The 23826-nt window shown below is 43.0% G+C and overlaps 2 protein-coding genes and 1 long non-coding RNA gene across 3 annotated transcripts in view; 2 read left to right on the forward strand and 1 right to left on the reverse strand.

Annotated features, from left to right (window-relative positions):
• Positions 1-23826, forward strand: part of LOC124280438 (filaggrin-2-like) — a 119589-nt gene that overhangs the window by 34146 nt on the left and 61617 nt on the right. The gene's annotated exons all lie outside the window — the stretch shown is intronic.
• On the reverse strand, positions 978-12974 carry LOC124280448. The gene is made up of 11 exons (XM_046716389.1): positions 12742-12974; positions 11267-11512; positions 10911-11079; positions 10666-10784; positions 9950-10100; positions 9510-9613; positions 8939-9076; positions 8499-8636; positions 7508-7636; positions 3583-3676; positions 978-2815 (listed from the first exon to the last, which is right to left on the reverse strand). The coding sequence occupies exons 1-11, from the start codon at positions 12812-12814 to the stop codon at positions 2638-2640; spliced, it is 1539 nt and encodes a 512-aa protein (XP_046572345.1). The 5' UTR covers positions 12815-12974; the 3' UTR covers positions 978-2637.
• LOC124280650 lies at positions 16470-18246 on the forward strand. The gene is made up of 2 exons (XR_006899735.1): positions 16470-16538; positions 18141-18246. It is a non-coding gene; the product is annotated as an uncharacterized LOC124280650 (long non-coding RNA).

The following is a 23826-nucleotide window of genomic DNA, read 5'->3' on the forward strand; positions in this document are numbered from 1 at the left end:
GTAGAGAGCATGCGCGTAGAGAACGTGACACCAGGTCACTTTGAGTGGGGAGCAGGCTTAAATTATTCCCTGAGAAACTCACCCTCGCGGACTTGGCTCACATGTGTCAACGCAGGGGAAACAGATGGCGTCGACTACTTCAGTCTTTCTTCACGTCGTCTACGACCAGTACACATTAATCAAATGGCCGCAGATCAAGTTGTCAAAAGACTTAAGTTTATATTCTATAGTGTTTGGTCATTGTTTAACGTCACGCTCCGAAATGGGTAAACTGTCGAATATGGACCTGATAATCCAGTGATCATTAGTATCGACCTTCGCAACCAGGATACGATGACATGTGTCAACCAAGTCAGCCTGACCACCCGATCCTGTTAGTCGCTTCTTACGACAAGCATGGGCTGCTGAAGATCAGTTCTTACCTGGATCTCCATTGGTACATGTTCTTTCTCACACAATGAAGACCCTCAGAACCTCACGGTGTACAGATATTTGACTAACATTCACACTCATGATCAGCTGGATATCCCATATGACTTTGAAAACAGATCTCACAGATCAGTAAGAAGTAAGTGAGTGGGTGAGTTTTACGCAACACTCAGCAATATTCCAACTATATGGCCGCGGTCTGTAAATAATCGAGTCTGGACCAGACAATCCAGTGATCAACAGCATCGGCATCGATTTATGCAATTGAGTACCAATGACATGTGTCAACCAAGCCAACGAGCCTGACCACCAGATCCCGTTAGTCGCCCCTTACGACAAGCATTGGTTACTGAAGATCAATTCTAACCTGGATCTTCACGGGTCAGATCAGTAAGAAGAATTAAGCCACAATACATTATAGAAACACTTCAGATATAAGGATTAGTCAGGTAAAGACTTACCCAAGAGTACCTGAAGTATTAAGGTGGAGGTCGAATAAGGCTGATCCGTATTAAATATATCTTTTAAACAGATTATCAAGAAACATGGATAGAAGATATATTTATTATATAAAGACGATACTAACGAGATGGAATTCCAGTCTATCAGGTGCACGATCAGGGAGATGGTTCGGTTCAAAGTAGGTTATAACAAAATACGATTACATCATCGGACAGTACGATTCCGACCGGAGGTAGTGGAATATTACTGTCGGCTGAGGAATATATGCTAATCTTCTTTTAGAAATTACTGAGATTAAAAGCTTGTGAGCCCCCTTTAAACCAGCAAAATACAACACAACCAAGTCTATTATATTCAATTATATAGGGAATATATATAGCTACAAAGAATGTCAGTACAGGTTTCCAATACAATACTATTGGAAAATCAAGATTTATGGATGTCGACTTCTTTATTGTGAATAACAATAAAAGTATACAAGAAAAATACAACAATTGTGAAATTGACATCCAAAAATGTTGTTTTTCTTATGCATTCCACTTCTAAATGTCCTTCAAAGACAATACTATAGGACCACAAATCCAAATATTGGGTCACAAATCTAAAATATTGGGTCACAAATCTAAAATAATAACTCACCAAAGTCTTGATATTACCACTAAATACAGATGTATTGATTGAAGACAGCTGTTGAAAGTTCATTGTAGACGAGGCCTCTTGAGTGGTAGGTCTTGAAACGTCGATGTTAGCAGGCAGATGGACGTAAATCCAAAGTCATCCCCCATACATCAACAACCATCCCTTATATACCTATTATACAGTTCTGTTTGTTTCTAGCAAAAGCCATGCCACGCTACGATCTTCTCACAGCTTCCACAATCCGACCGGAAGCAAAACAAACAAAGGGAGGCAACTCCTCAGCCAACTCTCAACAGGTGACATTACATAGCCCAAGTTCAAGACGAAAGTTCAAATCCACATTCAGCACCTCAAATATTTGTGACCCATGTTAACTAAAAGTTAATTATGAGACATTGTAATTAATAAATCACATCCTCATAACGAAATACATATTCCAACTGAATAGCCTACTTGTATATATCAATGTGAATGTTCAAAGCAAATAGCTGCACTATATCATATCCAAATAAATGTTCAAACTAAATGACACATTTCATATGAAAATAAATCTTCAAACTAAATGACACATTTCATATGAAATAAATGTTCAAACTAAATGACACATTTCATATCAAAATAAATGTTCAAATCAAATGGCTATATTACACATCAAACTAATATCTAATCTACATGACTATATCGCATATCAAAGTAAATGTTCAAACTAAACGGCTATATTACATATCAAACTAATATTTAATCTACATGACTATATTACATATCAAAGTAAATGTTCAAACTAAATGGCCACCTACTCTATGAAAGTAAATTTTCAAACTAAATTTCTCTGTTACATATCAAAATAAATGTTTAAGCTAAATGACTATATTACGTATGCAGAAATCACTTGTTATATATATATATATGAATGGCTACAATATATACATTGCAAACAAAATGCACCCCTAAATTTGTAATGTCTCATACCGACGGGTGGGAGACCATCAAACAACATGACCCCATACAAATGTAGTGTGTCATACATTGGGGTGGTACATGAGCTTTTACACAATATGAGCCCCAATACATGCTACGTCTGTATACGGGGATGGCTTATTGTGCCTCTCAAGCATGTAGCGTCTCATACACAGGGTGCTGCACATGGTCCATCTTCTCGTACACGTGATCCGGATGGGTCACACTGGTTATGTCTCCTGCATCTGTCGGGTCAGCCTGGTAGGTGGGGTTTCTCACGCCACCAGCAGTAACGCCTGTCTTCTTTTGCTTGTTAGTCAGGACCATTCTGTAAACAAGTTGTTAAAATATTAACTTGTATTCGTTCCGGACACGCAAGCAAATATTCGATTGATGAACATAATTCAATTCAATGCCCAAACCGTATTACATCCTGATTTTATAGCTCCTAATTTGATAATCACAGTGTAAACAAAAGTAATTGTATCCTAAATTAAATCCGTATTTTATGTTATATATAAAAAGTAGGGGTGTCACGATACACCAATCTCACGATACGATACGTATCACGATTTTAAGGTCACGATACGATACGCATCGCGATACATAATTTTCGCGCCTTTTCATAGCATTACCTTACCGGCAACGTTCGCGCTCGCTGATTGGTCTGTCAAAATAGTCTAGCCAATCACAAAAGCTGTTAGTTTCCAACCTATTTTTTAAGCAAATCTAGCTACATCTATTTATCGGAGCGATCTCGTATAATTTTACTATCAAGACTTTGAAGGAGATGGATATAGCATAAAAATTTGAATCGATAAAGTTTAAAATAGGAATCGATACACGCAAGAATGTATCGCGTATCGTATAGTCAGTAAAAATGTATCGATGCATCGATACATTCGCGTATCGCGACACCCCCTAATAAAAAGTGAATTTTAACTAAATGAGTGAGTGAGTTGGCTTTTACGCCGCTTTTAGCAATATTCGAGGAATATTACGACGGGTTTTAACTTAATGAAATACTTGACACTTCTTTCTTGTGGGTCCCTTACATTTTAACCTTAATGAAAGAATATTGGTTTCTATGGTTACCTTCTACATCGGACCAGGAGGATCACGAGAACCACCACAACCAATCCCAGAAAGACACAAACAGAAACCAGCGCCCAGAAAACAAGGCTCCAATCTGAAGTACAACATGACAGGTAGACATATTAACAACTACAAAACCATGAGGTGGTGTGGTCCTGTACATGGCAGGTAGACATATTAACAGCCACAAAACCATGGGGTGATGTGGTCCTGTGCATGGTAGGTAGACATATTAAAAACCACAAAACCATGAGGTGGTGTGGTCCTGTGCATGACAGGTAGACACATTAACAATCACAAAACCATGTGGTGGTGTGGACCTGTGCATGGCAGGTAGACATATTAAGAACCACAAAACCACGTCGTGGTGTGGTCCTGTGCATGTCAGGTAAACGTATTAACAACCACAAAACCATGTGGTGGTGTGGACCTGTGCATGACAGGTAGACATATTAACAATCACAAAACCATGAGGTGGTGTGGTCCTGTGCATGGCAGGTAGACATATTAACAACCTCAAAACCATGAGCTAGTGTGCTCCTGTACATGACAGGTAGACATATTAACAACCACAAAACCATGAGGTGGTGTGGGCCTGTGCATGGCAGGTAGACATATTAACAACCACAAAACCATGAGGTGGTGTGGATCTGTGCATGACAGGTAGACACATTAACAATCACAAAACCATGTGGTGGTGTGGTCCTGTGCATGGCAGGTAAACATATTACCAACCACAAAACCATGAGGTGGTGTGGTCCTGTGCATGACAGGTAGACACATTAACAACCACAAAACCATGCAGTGGTGTGGTCATGTGTATGACAGGTAAACATTACAAACCACAAAACCATGTGGTGGTGTGGTCCTGTGGATGACAGGTAGACAAATTTACAACCACAAAACCATGACGTGGTGTGGTCCTGTGCATGGCAGGTAGACATATTATCAACCACAAAACAATGAGGTGGTGTGGTCCTGTGCATGGCAGGTAGACATATTTACAACCACAAAACCATGATGTGGTGTGGTCCTGTGCATGACAGGTAGACATATTAACAACCACAAAACCATGTGGTGGTGTGGTCCTGTGCATGGCAGGTAGACATATTAACAGCCACAAAACCATGGGATGGTGTGGACCTGTTCATGGGAGGTAGACATATTAAAAACCACAAAACCACGAGGTGGTATGGTCCTGTGCATGGCAGGTAGACATATTAACAACCACAAAACCAGGAGGTGGTGTGGTCCTGTGCATGACAGGTAGTCATTTTAACAACCACAAAACCATGACGTGGTGTGGTCCTGTGCATGGCAGGTAGACATATTAACAACCACAAAACCATGAGGTGGTGTGGTCCTGTACATGGCAGGTAGACATATTAACAGCCACAAAACCATGGGGTGATGTGGTCCTGTGCATGGTAGGTAGACATATTAAAAACCACAAAACCATGAGGTGGTGTGGTCCTGTGCATGACAGGTAGACACATTAACAATCACAAAACCATGTGGTGGTGTGGACCTGTGCATGGCAGGTAGACATATTAAGAACCACAAAACCACGTCGTGGTGTGGTCCTGTGCATGTCAGGTAAACGTATTAACAACCACAAAACCATGTGGTGGTGTGGACCTGTGCATGACAGGTAGACATATTAACAATCACAAAACCATGAGGTGGTGTGGTCCTGTGCATGGCAGGTAGATATATTAACAACCACAAAACCATGAGCTAGTGTGCTCCTGTACATGACAGGTAGACATATTAACAACCACAAAACCATGAGGTGGTGTGGGCCTGTGCATGGCAGGTAGACATATTAACAACCACAAAACCATGAGGTGGTGTGGATCTGTGCATGACAGGTAGACACATTAACAATCACAAAACCATGTGGTGGTGTGGTCCTGTGCATGGCAGGTAAACATATTACCAACCACAAAACCATGAGGTGGTGTGGTCCTGTGCATGACAGGTAGACACATTAACAACCACAAAACCATGCAGTGGTGTGGTCATGTGTATGACAGGTAAACATTACAAACCACAAAACCATGTGGTGGTGTGGTCCTGTGGATGACAGGTAGACAAATTTACAACCACAAAACCATGACGTGGTGTGGTCCTGTGCATGGCAGGTAGACATATTATCAACCACAAAACAATGAGGTGGTGTGGTCCTGTGCATGGCAGGTAGACATATTTACAACCACAAAACCATGATGTGGTGTGGTCCTGTGCATGACAGGTAGACATATTACCAACCACAAAACCATGTGGTGGTGTGGTCCTGTGCATGGCAGGTAGACATATTAACAGCCACAAAACCATGGGATGGTGTGGACCTGTGCATGGGAGGTAGACATATTAAAAACCACAAAACCACGAGGTGGTATGGTCCTGTGCATGGCAGGTAGACATATTAACAACCACAAAACCAGGAGGTGGTGTGGTCCTGTGCATGACAGGTAGTCATTTTAACAACCACAAAACCATGACGTGGTGTGGTCCTGTGCATGGCAGGTAGACATATTAACAACCACAAAACCATGTGGTGGTGTGCTCCTGTGCATGACAGGTAGACATATTAACAACCACAAAACCATGAAGTAGTGTGGTCCTCTGCATGACAGGTAGACATATTAACAACCTCAAAACCATGACGTGGTGTGGTCCTGTGCATGACAGGTAGTCATATTAACAACCTCAAAACCATGACGTGGTGTGGTCCTGTGGATGACAGGTAGACATATTAACAACCACAAAACCATGAAGTAGTGTGGTCCTGACATATTAACAAACTTCACTAAACCATGAAGTGAAAGTGTGGTCCTGTGCATGACAGGTAGACATATTAACAACCACAAAACCATGAGGTGGTGTGGTCCTGTGCTTGACAGGTAGACATATTAACAATCACAAAACCATGAGGTGGTGTGGTCCTGTGCATGACAGGTAGACATATTAACAACCACAAAACCATGAAGTAGTGTGGTCTTCTGCATGGCAGGTAGACATATTAACAACCACAAAACCGTGACATGGTGTGGTCCTGTGCATGGCAGGTAGACATATTAACAACCACAAAACCATGAGGTGGTGTGGTCCTGTGCATACATCTCACAAATCAGTGGAAGTTAAACAACGTTGGTCACGTAGAGTCTGTGTTGACGGTGTTCGGCAGCTTGACTCCTGAGAGTTTCTATGACTTCTGTCCTGACACACAACGAAGCATTCGTGACACACGTGTTCTGACACACGCGGATGGGTACCCGGCGGGATAAGTCAGATAACTGTCAAGCTTCTAGCTCCTCCACAGGCAGCGTGAATAAAGGGGCTTTTTGAATAGCCATCATTGTCCTTTTTATTATTCCAAGACAACACCGATGCCAACTTCACCACAGTGGTGGTCATCACTGACCAGGGTACTGTTCAAAGCAGTATAGTCTGTTTGCAGTGAAAAACGTACCGATGAATTTTACTTTGAACAAAAAAGTAAAATCGGATAAAGTGAAATTACGATTGCGAATCCTCATAATTTTACCTTTCCAATTGAACATGTAAATCTCAGAATGTTATTCAACTTAGGATAAAAGTTGTTTGACAAACGATCATAGTTTCAAATCACTATTATTGGTTTGTATTACAAGGGGGTATGCACATTAATTGAAACACCGAGAACAAGTAGGGTTGGTCTAATTTAACACTCATAACGTACCGCACGTGCATTTGTTTCACTGTTCCAACTAATTCGCTTACCCCTTTGTAATACAAACCAATAATAGCGATTTGAAAACAAAGTTTTATCCTAAGTTGAATAAGATTCTGCTATGCGCCTGCCAGGTACATAGAACCCAGCAACGCTGACGGAGCCGTGTAATAAAAACCTTTTCGTGATAACTAGCTTCATTGTTTATACCTTCATGATATAATTCTTGAACCACGTTTCCGGCTTGACACGTGCCGTTAGCGGGATGACAGGGGGCACCGCCAACACATTGGTCACACAGCTTCCCGCAGCGCTCACCGTAGGTACCATTTGGACATGCTTTCAAAAAATACGCCATGTGTAAAAATCTCTCTGACGACTTGATTAGCCATCGTTCAAATCTGATAATCAAAACACTAAATTCATATTCATATCGTCTAGGTACTAAAAGCGATAGAGTCATATCAGATCTAGTGGACAGGTGAGCACCCGGAAGGTACAAAAACTGAAATACCTCCACCTACATTCAGACCATTTAAGACAACATCACGTGCACCAAACTTTAACCCAACGCTGATGGCCCGACCATTCATCGCGTTAAAGCATGACCATGTCCCAGTCATCTAAATACGCTAACCACCTTGGCCTGAATTATTTATCGGGTAATTTGAACGTCAAACTGGGATGTTATCTTTGTTCAAGATAAGAAAGCAACTCAACAAAAACTATAGTCGTAAATCTTTAGCTGAACATAGAACACCGTCGCAACTCTATAGTTGAAAGGACATCACTGTCGTGATTCTGTAGCTTGCTATTGTTCACTGTGTTCAGTCTATAGTTTAGTACAGATCAGTGTCGTAACTCTATAGTGTAACTCAGACTACAGTCGTGACGTACTTGTTTCGGATAGACTTCTGTCGAGTCTCTTTAGTTTAACCGATGATGCTGTCGTAATTCTGTACTTTCACACAGACTTCTGTCGTAACTCTACAGTTTAACACAAACTGTGATTTGAGTACCGTACGCATCATACATTGCAACCAACACCCATGTTCAAGTGGACGCTAACTCGAACAGCTCGAGCGAATGCTAATAAGACAGCTTTTTCACAGTGCCTTTGCCCGAGAGCTTCTGAACAATTTGTTGGAATTAAGTTTATCTTAATCATTACTATTATATATTATAACTCCTTCATACACACCAGTAGTGCAAGTGTCGCCAATCCAGCCAGTGTCACACCCATCTGCACAATGGCCATCGATGTTGTCACAAGCTCTTCCATTGAAGCATTTCCCACATTCCCAGGTGCACATCCGACCATACCACCCAGAGGGACAGCCTGTTGAACGATACACAGATACAGCACGTTAACACTGTGTGACAGAGATACACGGCCGTCCATACCACCCAGAGGGACAGCCTGTTGAACGATGCACAGATACAGCACGTTAACACTATGTGACAGAGATACACGTGTTGATCTACAGTAAATCCACAATCAATGTTTCAATTGTCAACGTATGCCCATAGCTGATCAAAAGATATGTACTAATGTCTTTGCCCGAGAGCTTCTGAACAATTTGTTGGTATTAAGTTTATTATAATCAGTACTATTATTTATCATAACTCCTTCGTACACACCAGTAGTGCAAGTGTCGCCAATCCAGCCAGTGTCACACCCATCTGCACAATGGCCATCGATGTTGTCACAAGCACTTCCATTGAAGCATTTCCCACATTCCCGGGTGCACATCCGACCATACCACCCAGAGGGACAGCCTGTTGAACGATGCACAGATACAGCACGTTAACACTGTGTGACAGAGATACACGTGTTGATCTACAGTAAATCCACAATCAATGTTTCAATTGTCAACGTATGCCCATAGCTGATCAAAAGATATGTACTAATGTCTTTGCCCGAGAGCTTCTGAACAATTTGTTGGAATTAAGTTTATTATAATCAGCACTATTATTTATTATAACGCCTTCGTACACACCAGTAGTGCAAGTGTCGCCAATCCAGCCAGTGTCACATCCATCTGCACAATGGCCATCGATGTTGTCACAAGCACTTCCATTGAAGCATTTCCCACAAATGTTTCAATTGTCAACGTATGCCCATAGCTGATCAAAAGATATGTACAAATGTCTTAATAATGTACTAATGTACAATATACGCTTTACTTGAGTCTACCTAATATATCATTACCATATATCCTGAAGACACTAGCACGTATGCCCCCAAGAATGGATGTGTTAAAGTACACATGGGAGCGTGGCCCACAGCCTCCAGGAAGTACATCCACTGTCCCCCTGTAAGGAAATTCAATAGTCAATTCATGGCAATATTTTGTCTTGTAGACGAAAGGTAAGTTTCAACATCGTTCTGAACGTGTACATATTTATAATGCAATTGGTATTCCGTAAATGAATGATAATTAATTTTTCTTCAGTGACGCAAAACAGCTGATTTATTGTTAAGTGGCAGTAAATAGTGTTCATGTTTATTGTTGTGATTGAAAATTATATACCGTAATTATTTAATGGCAAGCGCGCACACTGACACCCACAAACATGCATACGCATTTCAATACTGTGTCTGCATACAACCTAATGGATATTACATATGAGGCTCCATGTAACATTTACCTGTCTCCAAAAGGCCCAGCATACAGTACACCTTCGAACTCATGAACAGACAGATATGAAGTGTCGTTACGGTACACAGTGGTAACGTTCGTCTCCAAGTCCAGGGATCCCAAAGTGCGCGCCGAAGAGTCAGCGTAGTACAATCTGTGACCTGCGGCAGACGACGCCGTGTTCGTATCTGAGACAGCTGCCATACTTGACTTGATAAATAGCAATAAACCTAAATCACTTGTCCAGTATTATTCCAGCTAAATAAGGACCATCAAGTCTTTCGTCAGAAAAACGACATCTTTGGAAGCCTGGGAGGCGTTTTGTATTTTTGGTCTTGCACTGAGGATTGGACCTTTTATAAAAAACCTTATGGTAGTAATGAATAGATCGAGTCCAAAACACTGTTATCTGCCGCTACCCATTCTCTGTTGTAAATCCATCTGTTTATTATTTTAGATAATATCTTTAAAAGGAAAAATGAACAAAACATCGAAAAGGTTACCAGCTCGAGTTATTATTATTTTTTATTTTGGTAAAAAACAAGAGTGACAAATCAGCTTCATTGACGGAGTGATTTCCTAGAGATTGTTAAGATCTATTCTAAATAAGTCAAAAATGTGACTCTCTAATTGTCTTTTATATTCACATCCGCAGATGTTGAAAGACAAGGATACTGGGCAAGGTTGAATAAGTAACCCCCTAAACAGCAGAACGTGTGTACTTACCTTCCATGTCAAACATCATACCAAAATGATCGCCATTCTTTTTGTTTAGTAGGGTGACATAGTTACTCCCGTCGTAGTTCATCATTGTGATTTTTGTGGCAAATGCTAGGAACAACTTCCTGCAATGTAAAACAGTATTTCAACAGTTTGCTTTTCGCCGGCTGTCAAATCATTGCTGGCATACCTACTTTACACGGCTTTAACTTGAATCTGTTATTTCAATTTTAGTTGACTGTAATTCTTACTTGTTCCGAGTGTCGATCGCGATTCCCCATACAAGTGAATTTTCAGTCGGAACCTTTGTCAGGATCTTTGTGTCCATGTTTATCTTCCACAAGGAGCTATTATCATCATTTTGAAGGTCGAACACAAAGACTGCCCTTAGTTCGGGATCAAGGGCCATTCCATATAAACCTAAAAAGTCGAACCAAAATAGTACTTCTTTAAATACAATCACAAAAACGATACACACATCTGCTGATCTGAAGGGTGATCTCTATCAACAGTGTTTACCTCAATAAATTAAGATGGCTTCTTTAGTGGGTACGTGTTGGTGAGTTTGTTTTAAGTTCGTAATTATCAAATATCTTTACATCCTTACTTCTGGAGACGTTCACCCACGTTTCGTAGTCTTCTCCTGAAGACTTGACCCTACAAACAGACTTGAGAACAAAGTCGGACCAATAGACATAGTCCTCTACCGGGTCGTATACAGGGCATCTGGGGTTGGGGGTGTGGATCGGGAGAACACTGCAGCTGGACCTGCCATCCAGGGTACATCGGTACACGCTCCCGTTGACTTCTACACCTGCACCGCTGTCTGTGATAAACATTATCTTTTCTGTCGCTGAAAATGAAGAAATAACTATTTTAATTCTTAAATCGACGCCTTTGGGGGCATTTAGTTGTTTCGCCGTAATAAACGACCTGGATATTAACTTCAGATATAAGTACAAGGCTAAGTTCGTATATCTTGGCTGGCTGTGTAGGTCCCTATCATCAGATTTCGTCAAAAACTACATGCGAGTTGAACACTATCACTATCTGCATAGGCGGAGCCAGTTATCTTCAAAGGGGGTGGGGAGACGGAGGGGTGTGTGTGTGTGTGTGTGTGTGTGTGTGTGTGTGTGTGTGTGGAACCTGCATTACCAAAACCAGTTTTAAACAGCAATGGTTTTATATTCGTTACCCAATTTTATTTCCATCATCATTATTTTTGTTTTGCATGGACCTAATATCAGGATGTACCTTCATTAACATTGTCTCCAGGGAAAAGGCTCCTATAGAACCAGCCAAAACTGTACCTGTGGTATATACATTCACTGTGTAAATAATACCACGGAGATAATTCTGGTGTGGCTGTCTCTATCACAGCAAATATATTGATATACATACATATATATTCAGAGTGACAAAAATAGGACTGTACAGTATATTTGTTAACACGCCTGATTAACATAAGGAAGTAAGTCTTAAATAGGTGAGTCATAATATTTCCATATCATAGATTCGAAGTGTAGGCTATGATAGGTGGGTAATGTGGCATTGTGATGTAGGTTTCGACTGGGTTCATGTTAGGCTTTATGAAGGAAGTTCAGTAATGTAACGCGCAAGTGGGAAATACGACTTGTTTGTCTGGAGCTACGTCTTTGCGATTGTATATTTACAACAATAACATAGAGGTCCTTATTATATAACACTCCCTTGCTTTAACCTGAATTGTGTCATATTGTTACATTCCAAATTATGTGTTGTCTCCCAAAAATATATGCCAGGAACCGATGGAAGGATGGACAGATCGGATGGCATAAATGCTGCGCCATGCTGGATGCAGGTTAACTTGACAAAGTGGTCCTAAATATACCGTGACAGTGATTCCCGACACACAGAGCGGTGTCGCATCTGTATCACTACCTCCTAGAAACGTGGGATGTGGGCAAAGCAGGTCAAGACGCGTCACATATTCACCTGACGAGCTTTGGGTACCGAGGAACCATGGTGCATGGAGTATCTACAAAGGTTCTACTGCTACTTACAACATAGCCAGAGCCATAAAGTACTGAAGTTCCAACTTACCATTATTAGATTCAGCGGCAGCGCTCAGAAGTGCAAGGGCACACAAGACGAAGACAAGTGTAGTGTCCGCCATGATGTCACACCAGTATATCTACCCACACCAGTATATCTACCCACGCCAGCCGGGAACACGGGTATCTCAACTCTGCTCAACTATTTGTGTACGAGGAAGTATATTACGCTTCAGCACAACTTGCTTTAGATGACAGAGTGACAAAACCTGTCGGGTTGCCAGTAGGCTTTCAATGCATGTCACGCCGGTCACATCAATAATGTATGCATGTGTCATTGTGAGGTCTGAACAGTATGCGATATAAGTCATATCAACTTGCACTGCGGTTTTGAGCAGTGTGTTGAGGAGAAGAACAACCCTGCCGACTTCTTCGCTTGGATGACGTCTGGCTGGTCTGGTAAGTGAAACAGAAGATTTTCTGGTTGCTGGTAAGGACCAGTCACTCTCTCCTCAATATGTGATTTTAAAATGTAAATATGAAATGTAGATGATGTAAAGATTTTCACGAGTCTGTCCAACAGTCAGAGGATTCCTAGCGTTGGCACGAAGACAAGTAGTTTAAGTGAGGTAATTGCATGCAACCGTCGTTTTATTACCGTCTTTGCAATGCTTGTGGTTCAACCATAATACGACCCAGCATATGTGGAGGGCCTCAAGGAAAATGACAAGTGTAAAATTCTTTGGAATAAGCCCTTATACAGCCTCAGACGTATCCAAGCCAACAAAAGTGGCCTTGTCCTTTTTTTATTAAACTAGTGAAATTATGTATATGATTGAGTTTTCTGTCCCTTTTGAGACAAATGTGATTGACAAGATTCCGGAGAAACATGGCAAATATGCGGACCTCGCTTACAATAAGTCACGTGCATCCGAAGAATTAAGTTGTTCGACTCACCATTGTTTTTGGTGCCCTGTACCTCTCAATCTGCCTACTGACATTGGTTGAGAACCCGTGTTTACTGCCAGGATCACAGCCCTTCTGACACTCTGCAGGAATCTACACATTCTCCGGAAAGTTCTTGCTAGGTTCGAGAAGGCAGCGGTTCCTGGGAGATATAATTCGCTGTCTGGGCTGCATGTAAAAGGGGCAAGGGCTCTGAGCTGAGTACGAACCTAACCTGCCTGCAGTGCCTCATTTTGTCCTTTTTGATAAGGCCACTGAATTCATTTTTTGTCATTTTCTGTCCCTTTTGTCAGCAATGTGATGACCAAGATTCAGGAAAAGCATGATAAATATGCTCACCTCGCTTTTGAAATGTCTCGCTTGAATTGTAGTCGTCAGGCTGCTGAGAAACATAACAATTATCTGTAAAACATGAAATTTAGCATATTTTGGATTTTAACACGAAATAGGGTTACCGAAACACAATCGTGGAAAGGCAATAGCTACACGTGCAGCTGGAAATCTTGCAATAATGTTGGTACTGTTTCATGGACGAAACTCAGGACAGGGATGAAATACTGTTGCTTAGATACAAGTATTGCATGAGGAGGAGACAGGAATGCAAATAGGTGTTCAAAATGGTGCCGGCATAGGTTAGACGAGTCTGTATGTGATAACGTCCAAGTGACCTTGTATGCGATATTGAAGCCTGTCTCACAGCCCTGGATCATACAAGTTTCCCAGGGATGAGCAACGGGGACATAGATATTTTATCAAAGTTTACGAACAGTTCTTGCAGTTTTTAATTACACAAAGAAGTAGAATCGATGTATTGCCCCTGAGTTTAGAAGTTATTTCTATCCAAATTATGTCTTTTCAGTCTAGTAGTTTTGTATAACACATTGTCAGCAACAGAACAACTTTACGCATGCACGTTGCAAATGGTCACGTCATAGGTCTGGTGACAATTCTATGCTTACAATCGCGTATACTTTCAAGTCTCAAATAAGGTTAGTACCAATATTTCATAGCGTATGTTTGACTACTAACGACTAACAATGTGTGTAAATCGTGTAAATGTGTGTGTTTCGTTAAACATTGATTTGAGGCACAGTAAAGGACGTTATCCTAGATGCATTTACAATAGAGTGGAAAGTCGGCCATGTTTGTTGCATGCAGAAACATGGAATTGTGCACTATTTCAGAGGATCAGACGGAACCGTACAAGACAATCAGCTTTTGCCATCCAGTATGATTATGGATGGGTTGTCACCTTCCTAATACCTAAGTGTTCAGGGGCGACTCTGGGAAGGGTTGTTAACAAGGCGTGAAAACTGAAGGGCCACTGAGGGGCCACTGTGTTTTGTTTCCTCAGTGAGTCACAATGATTGCTGTACAATTCATTGGTATAGGTATACACGTCTTTGTGTTATCTCTGACTGAGACTGAGTGAAAACGCCGTTTACCTGATGTATAATGTACTCCACTGGTGGTGTCACGAAGAGCTGATAAGGCTACAGAACGTTAGTTTATCTTTATTTGGTTGATTCAGTAGGTAGACTGAACTGAGCAAGTAAATGTTACACATATTTTATCTAGTCCAGGTCCTGGTCATATTTTGGTCTACCCAGACGCTGGATGTATACCTAGCTTAACATTTTTCAAACCAGATCAATATATACGTACACCCAAGAATGGACAAATAATTAGCACATAGCACTAGACATGAATACTATGCGTGTTTAAAGACTGGCATTAAAGCAGGGAAATATGTAATAGATTCGACCTTGTGTACATTTGCAAACGACCTTGCTCGTGCTCGAGGATGTACAAGGCTAAATTTTTAATATTGATACAGGGACACATAATAAACTTGCAAAGTCTGAAATAGTATGTACATGTAAGTTAAACAATCTTGAAGATCTGTACCATTTCACCTTCCATGTCCATCCTTAAATAACGTTCGACGGCAATACATACCAAATAAACATTTAATTTGACCTTCAGCACAACAATGTATGTTCCCATGGAAACCACAAACTATCAAGATTTAAGATTTGTTATGTTATGCTTCAAATATTTCTTCAAGAGCAGAAATGAAATGCGAATCTTTTGTGAAAATAGTGACGCATATGCACTTTACGAATGTGGGCCTATGGCCTTTGATACAATAAACGTTTGATAACATGGCGATGATTGTGATGTTAGACTGATAGCGCGTTATCGGGTTCCTATCCCCGGTTTATCTGGTCTGGATTTCGTGGACGTTGTACTGGTGTTTGCTGACTGAAATGCTAAAATTCACTCACTCACTCACTCACTGTTAGTTGGTTACTGTACCGTATTTGCCTATACTTGTTTAACACAGCAGGTACCATCGATGGAGGTTTACGATGAAGATATACGGGAATAGAGGATGCAGAATGTTAGAATATAGAAACAACTAAAATATTCGAGATTACAGTGCAGATCATTGGTGCAATACGTTTCAGAATACCGTCTTTTGTTTTCAGAAAGAGATGCGACGGTGTTTTGGTGATAGACGAAGACAAAATAGGAGTGCAGAGAGAAGGAATGCCACACCTGTAAGAGATGGTATAAAGCTACTACAGCCTGGTGCCATCTGCGGCAGGAATAAAGGTGTCTCGGATATTGAGATGGACAGAGGTCGGGGTGCTGGTGTCTCCGAAACTGAGAAGGAAAGAGGTCGTTATGCTGGTGTCTCTGAAAGTGAGAAGGAAAGATGTCGGGGTGCTGGCGTCTCCGAAACTGAGAAGAAAAGAGGTTGGTATGCCGGTGTCTCCAAAACTGAGAAGGAAAGAGGTCGGTATGCTTGTGTCTCCGAAACTGAGAAGGAAAGAGGTCGGTATGCTGGTATCTCTGAAACTGAGAAGGAAACAAGTCAGGGTGCTCGTGTCTCCGAAACTAAAAAGGAAAGAAGTCGGGGTGCTCGTGTCTCCGAAGCTAAGGAGGAAAGAGGTCAGGATGCTGGTGTCTCAAAAACTGTGGACAGAGGTCGGGGTGCTGCTGTCTCCGAAACTGTGGACAGAGGTCAGGATGCTGCTGTCTCGGAAACTGAGGACAGACGTCGAGGTGCTGGTGTCTCCGAAATTGAGAAGGAAAGAGGTCGAGGTGCTGGTGTCTCCGAAACTGAGAAGGAAAGGGGTCGAGGTGCTGGTGTCTCCGAAACTGAGAAGGAAAGAGGTCGGTATGCTGGTGTCTCTGAAACTGAGAAGGAAAGAAGTCAGGGTGATGGTGTATCCGAAACTGAGAAGGAAAGAGGTCGGTATGCTGGTGTCTCTGAAACTGAGAAGGAAAGAAGTCAGGGTGATGATGTATCCGAAACTGAGAAAGAAAGAGGTCAGGGTGCTGGTGTCTCCGAAACTGAGGAGGAAAGAGGTCGGGGTGCTGGTATCTCCGAAACTGAGGAGGAAAGAGGTCAGGGTGCTTGTGTCTCCGAAACTGTGGACAGAGGTCAGGATGCTGCTGTCTCGGAAACTGTGGACAGAGGTCGAGGTGCTGGTGTCTCCGAAACTGAGGAGGAAAGAGGTCGGTATGCTGGTGTCTCCGAAACTGTGGACTGAGGTCGAGGGGCTGCTGTCATGGAAACTGTGGACAGAGGTTGAGGTGCTGGTTTCTCTGAAACTGAGGAGGATAGAGGTCGGGGTGCTGGTGTCTCCGAAACTGAGAGGAAAAGAGGTGGTGGTGCTTGTGTCTCCGAAACTGAGGAGGAAAGAGGTCGGGGTGCTGGTGTCTTCGAAACTGAGAAGGAAAGAGGTCGGTATGCTGGTGTCTCAAAAACTGTGGACAGAGGTCGGGGTGCTGCTGTCTCCGAAACTGTGGACAGAGGTCAGGATGCTGCTGTCTCGGAAACTGTGGACAGACGTCGAAGTGCTGGTGTCTCCGAAATTGAGAAGGAAAGAGGTCGAGGTGCTGGTGTCTCCGAAACTGAGAAGGAAAGGGGTCGAGGTGCTGGTGTCTCCGAAACTGAGAAGGAAAGAGGTCCGTATGCTGGTGTCTCTGAAACTGAGAAGGAAAGAAGTCAGGGTGATGATGTATCCGAAACTGAGAAGGAAAGAGGTCGGTATGCTGGTGTCTCTGAAACTGAGAAGGAAAGAAGTCAGGGTGATGATGTATCCGAAACTGAGAAGGAAAGAGGTCGGTATGATGGTGTCTCTGAAACTGAGAAGGAAAGAAGTCAGGGTGATGATGTCTCTCAAACTGAGAAGGAAAGAAGTCAGGGTGATGATATCTCCGAACCTGAGAAGAAAAGAGGTCGGTATGCTGGTATCTCGGATACTGAGAAAGAAAGAGGTCAGGGTGCTGGTGTCTCCGAAACTGAGGAGGAAAGAGGTCGGTATGCTGGTGTCTCCGAAACTGTGGACTGAGGTCGAGGGGCTGCTTTCATGGAAACTGTGGACAGAGGTTGAGGTGCTGGTTTCTCTGAAACTGAGGAGGATAGAGGTCGGGGTGCTGGTGTCTCCGAAACTGAGAGGAAAAGAGGTGGGGGTGCTTGTGTCTCCGAAACTGAGGAGGAAAGAGGTCGGGGTGCTGGTGTCTCCGAAACTGAGAAGGAAAGAGGTCGGTATGCTGTTGTCTCTGAAACTGAGAAGGAAAGAATTCAGGGTGATGATATCTGCGAAACTGAGAAGAAAAGAGGTCGGGGTGCTGGTATCTCGGATACTGAGAAGGAAAGGGGTCAGGGTGATGATGTCTCCGAAACTGAGAAGAAAAGAAGTCAGGGTGATGATGTCTCTGAAACTGAGAAGGAAAGAAGTCAGGGTGATGATGTCTCTCACACTGGGAAGGAAAGAGGTCGGTGAGCTGGTGTCTCTGAAACTGAGGAGGAAAGAAGTCAGGGTGATGATGTCTCCGAAACTGAGAAGGAAAGAAGTCGGGATGCTGGTGTCTCCAAAACTGAGAAGGAAAGAGGTCGGTATGCTGTTGTCTCTGAAACTGAGAAGGAAAGAATTCAGGGTGATGATATCTGCGAAACTGAGAAGAAAAGAGGTCGGGGTGCTGGTATCTTGGATACTGAGAAGGAAAGAGGTCAGGGTGCTGGTGTCTCTGAAACTGAGGAGGAAAGAAGTCAGTGTAACCTGAGAAGGAAAGACGTCGGGGTGCTGGTGTCTCCGAAACTGAGAAGGAAAGAAGTCAGGGTGATGATGTCTCTCAAACTGAGAAGGAAAGAGGTCGGTATGCTGGTGTCTCTGAAACTGAGAAGGAAAGAAGTCAGGGTGATGATGTATCCGAAACTGAGAAGAAAAGAGGTCGGTATGCTGGTATCTCGGATACTGAGAAAGAAAGAGGTCAGGGTGCTGGTGTCTCCGAAACTGAGGAGGAAAGAGGTCGGGGTGCTGGTATCTCCGAAACTGAGGAGGAAAGAGGTCAGGGTGCTTGTGTCTCCGAAACTGTGGACAGAGGTCAGGATGCTGCTGTCTCGGAAACTGTGGACAGAGGTTGAGGTGCTGGTGTCTCCGAAACTGAGGAGGAATGAGGTCGGTATGCTGGTGTCTCCGAAACTGTGGACTTAGGTCGAGGGGCTGCTGTCTCGGAAACTGTGGACAGAGGTTGAGGTGCTGGTGTCTCCGAAACTGAGGAGGAAAGAGGTCGGGGTGCTGGTGTCTCCGAAACTGAGAAGGAAAGAGGTCGGTATGCTGGTGTCTCTGAAACCGAGAAGGAAAGAAGTCAGGGTGATGATGTCTCCGAAACTGAGAAGGAAAGAAGTCAGGGTGATGATGTCTCTCAAACTGGGAAGGAAAGAGGTCGGTATGCTGGTGTCTCTGAAACTGAGGAGGAAAGAAGTCAGGGTGATGATGTATCCGAAACTGAGAAGGAAAAAAGTCGGGGTGCTGGTGTCTCCAAAACTGAGAAGGAAAGATGTCGGTATGCTGTTGTCTCTGAAACTGAGAAGGAAAGAATTCAGGGTGATGATATCTGCGAAACTGAGAAGAAAAGAGGTCAGGGTGCTGGTATCTCGGATACTGAGAAGGAAAGGGGTCAGGGTGATGATGTCTCCGAAACTGAGAAGGAAAGAGGTCGGTATGCTGGTGTCTCCGAAACCGAGAAGGAAAGAAGTCAGGGTGATGATGTCTCCGAAACTGAGAAAGAAAGAAGTCAGGGTGATGATGTCGGAAACTGAGAAGGAAAGAAATCGGGTTGCTGGTGTCTCCAAAACTGAGAAGGAAAGATGTTGGTATGCTGTTGTCTCTGAAACTGAGAAGAAAAAATTCAGTGTGATGATATCTCCGAAACTGAGAAGAAAAGAGGTCGGAGTGCTGGTGTCTCGGAAACTGAGAAGGAAAGAGGTGAGGGTGCTTGTGTCTCGGAAACTGAGGAGGTAAGCAGTCGGGCTGTGGTGTCTTCGAAACTGAGGAGGAAAGAGGTCAGGGTGCTTGTGTCTCCGAAACTGTGGACAGAGGTCAGGATGCTGCTGTCATGGAAACTGTTGAAAGAGGTCGAGGTGCTGGTTTCTCCGAAACTGAGGAGGAAAGAGGTCGAGGTGCTGGTGTCTCCGAAACTGAGAAGGAAACAGGTCGGGGTTCTGGTGTCTCCGATACTGAGAAGGAAAGAAGTCGGGGTGCTGGTGTCGTGGAGACTAAGGTGGACAGATATCAGGGTGCTGGTTCAGCTGAGGAAAGGAAAATATACAAGGCTTTTGGAGAGGAGCGTGGAAAAGAAAATGGAGCAGAGATCAAAATACAATTGGAGGTGGAGACATTGATGAGGAAATTGGAGGAAAAGACGTTGTTGATGGCAATCAGGGAGGAAGGTGGGAGAGATTGCAGTATGCTACTGGAGGTGGCAATAAAACTGTTCTTCGTGAAGGAAGAGAAAAACGAGACAAAGATGGCACTGTCGATGGAAAGCAGGGAGAATGTGAGAGGTTTGGAGGAAGATGGGGGGAGATGAGTACATCCTTGGAGGTGGAGGAGGCGCTGTTGTCGGTGGAGGAAGAGAAAGACGAGAAAAATGTGGCTCTGTTGGTGGAAACCAGGGAGAATATGGTGATGATGGTGATAAAATATGGAAGAAATGTCATTACAACACTGAAGGAATGGATAAAGGAAACGATGACATTTGCGGAGGAATAGAGGTGGGACTCGGTGAAGGTGCTGCGGAAGGTATACAGGGAGAATACGACAGCCATGAAGAGTGTGATAGTGATGGAGAATGTGATAGCGATGGAGAATGCAATTATAGCAAAAAGAGTGGAGATTATTGTGCTGTAGGAGGACAAAAAGAAGACATAGAATTCGGTCAAGGGAGTGGAGATGACACTGTTAAAGCAGCGCAGCAAAAATACGTTAATGGTGGCAGAATGCCGACAGGGGATTACACCAAAAGAGAAAGAATTACGAAAAGACAGGACAGCGAAAGAGGACAAAGACTGAGCGTAGATGATGGCGACAGACACAGAACAGATGCTGTTGATGGAGATGGACAGAACCTGATGGTGGACATCGTTGCAGATGTTACCAATGTGCAGAACGGCCATTCCAACATCATAGTACATCAAACAGTACATGTCAAGAATCTGATTGGTATGTATTTTCGTAATGATGCGTTAACTGTAGATCCATTCTCTTATATATGATGCATGTCATTAGCGCGACAACAGATGTTCAGAGTGTTGATATTTTATAATGTTGACGGAAATAACCTGTTGAATAGAATATCTGTTCATCTAGACCTATATATTTCAGACAGCACATATGCTTTTCTCCTTTTGATATACAAGAAATGCGTTTTGCTAAAAATAACTTAACAATTTTGGAAATTGTGTAAATATGCTTGTTTGAAAATCTGGATGTTTCTTTACTCAACATGTCCCATGAATGACATTGTGTTGATGGAAAGGGTCATACATGGTAGAATTGTAATTACTCAGAATTAGATTTGAATGCAATTACAAACAAAGTCAGGGGATTTAGATAGCCTAAAGGTCCTCTGTTGATTATTGTTTCAGTAATGCCAAGACGTGTTGGAAGAAGAAGGAAGCTTCGGCCAAGGTCACGGAAGGTAGCCACAAGATGTGCACAGACTCTTGGTGAGGTGGCCAAGGTCACACGACGTACACAGACTCTTGGTGAGGTGGCCAAGGTCACACGACGTACACAGACTGTTGGGGAGGCGGCCAAGGTCACACGACGTTCACAGACAGTTGGTGAGGTGGCCAAGGTCACACGACGTACACAGACTGTTGGTGAGGTGGCCACGGTCACGCAACATACACAGACTGTTGGTGAGGTGGCCAAGGTCAGGCGATATACACAGAGTGTTGGTGGGGTGGTCAAGGTCACACGTCAAACCAAGCCTGTGAGGCGTTACTTGAGGCCACACTGCCAAGATCAGAAGGTCTGGTGGGATCGGCTCTTGTGGGTCAGGGAGAGTGGGTTAACATATTCCTGCATTGAACACAAGTGTAAGCCGCATTGTATTGTATTCCTGTTGTTAAATAACACATTATTTAGCAACGGAACAGTTTCCGTATCCTCAAAGAGGAATTTTGTAGACACGTCCACTTGTTTAGCAAGTATTTTCCCATATCTACGAGCATGTACTGTTATCAGCTTGTCAACGAACAGAATATTGTAACGTTTGATACCGTTGTACCTCACAATAAAACAGTCGAAGAAAGAAAGCCTTTCTGTGTATGATATGTGTATGATAATATTTAGATATGTTTAAGGATCTCTCCATATGAATAAACAGAGTAATGCATAACAAAGTCTGGATTCTGCTTCAGTGGTGAAAAGATGCTGTCATTTCGAATCTAAAACGTCAAAACAGAATTTGACAAAATGGGCGCATATCAGCTTCACGAGTCAGCTGCCACTTAGTCACGGTCGTTTGCCTGTTTTAGTGAACCTCGTGACCACATGCATGGTGGCGACAAACTAACCAAGGATCATGGTCAAATCGGGGTTCGAACTACCAGTATGGACCAGATGTTCCCAGCTGTTTACCCTAAATACACGTGTCATTATCTCATGATGTCAATCAATGGATTGTCTGGTCCAGCTCCGATTATTTACAGAACGCCGTCAACCAGCTGTAAATACACAAACAAACACATGTTTATGATATACATGTAGTCAGAAGTAGCATAACATTTTTTGTGGGAAAGGGTTTTGTCACTTTAATTCCTTATATGGTTGACTGGAGCTGTGATTTGGTGGACAGAGGTTTAGTCCGGAGAACAGAAAGCCGCTTGCTCGAAACCCGACACATTGTACCAAACACTTGATTGTACGGGAACCTGACCTTAAGATTCGTTTGACCACCGACCCCTGAACACAACTCTCACCCTCCTGGGGGTGTTAGCTAAACGTTCTGGTCAAAGCTTAAGTCCATGTGAAAGGTCACCATGACCCAACTTCAAGACGCCGCATTACAAGTGGAGCCAGATCCAGCACCGAACAACGTTGTATCTCAGCTCCTCTCCATCAGTGCATTGATCTCAGACATCTGTACTACTCCCGGATGAAACTTCCAAGGGCATTGTAAGCGGAACCAGACGATCGGGTGGTCATGTTTGTCAACATAGCTGAAACGTCCCTGTACCTAACAATATCCGGACCCACCATTACGGCAAGTGGAACCACCACCATCCAATGGCTCCGATATAACAAACTCTCCCACCGACCAATGGGTTAGGTAAATACGACATCTGTAGGAGTCTGCCAGTTGCATCGGGTCGTCGGTAGTTACTGTCACCGTGACCTATTAAGCGTCATCGCTCATACTGTCAGTCAAACTGTGGCAATTAAAATGCAAGGAACAAAAACATACAAGCTGTTCTTGATAATGTCACTGATGTATTCGAGTTTATTACGGTAATAACGAAGAGGGACCACCTTCTAGTTCCTTCTCGTTATCTGCATTTCGACTAGGTACAGCAAGCATTCGCGACCCCTATAACAGTTCGTTATATCTGTCAGTTCGTTATAAGTAGATAAACATTGACCACTTCCGTTCCACCCGTGGTCACGATGGTTGTTTTTCGCCCTTTGAACTCGGTGACGTATATATAGATATACGATGAGGTGGGGTACCTAACAGACACTCTATACACAATACACAATGCGTATTTCATTCAAATAGAGTGTATGTGTGTATGTGGTGAAAGTTCATCGTATGTTGACTAAAACTGTTGTATTAAGGTTAGACATGACTCTTCACAGAT

Source organism: Haliotis rubra, unplaced genomic scaffold, assembly GCF_003918875.1.
Source record: "Haliotis rubra isolate DU_JTF1 unplaced genomic scaffold, ASM391887v1 Scf1077, whole genome shotgun sequence".
Lineage (NCBI taxonomy): Eukaryota > Metazoa > Mollusca > Gastropoda > Lepetellida > Haliotidae > Haliotis > Haliotis rubra.

Bases quoted from the DNA above. Each gene is read 5' to 3' on its own strand.
- LOC124280448 (XM_046716389.1), bottom strand. From the start codon at position 12,814: ATGGCGGACACTACACTTGTCTTCGTCTTGTGTGCCCTTGCACTTCTG. The intron at 11,513-12,741 runs GTAAGTTGGAAC...CTTCATTTTCAG, and splicing joins TGCCGCTGAATCTAATAATG to CGACAGAAAAGATAATGTTT. The intron at 7,637-8,498 runs GTGTGTATGAAG...ATTTTTTGAAAG, and splicing joins TGGCGACACTTGCACTACTG to CATGTCCAAATGGTACCTAC.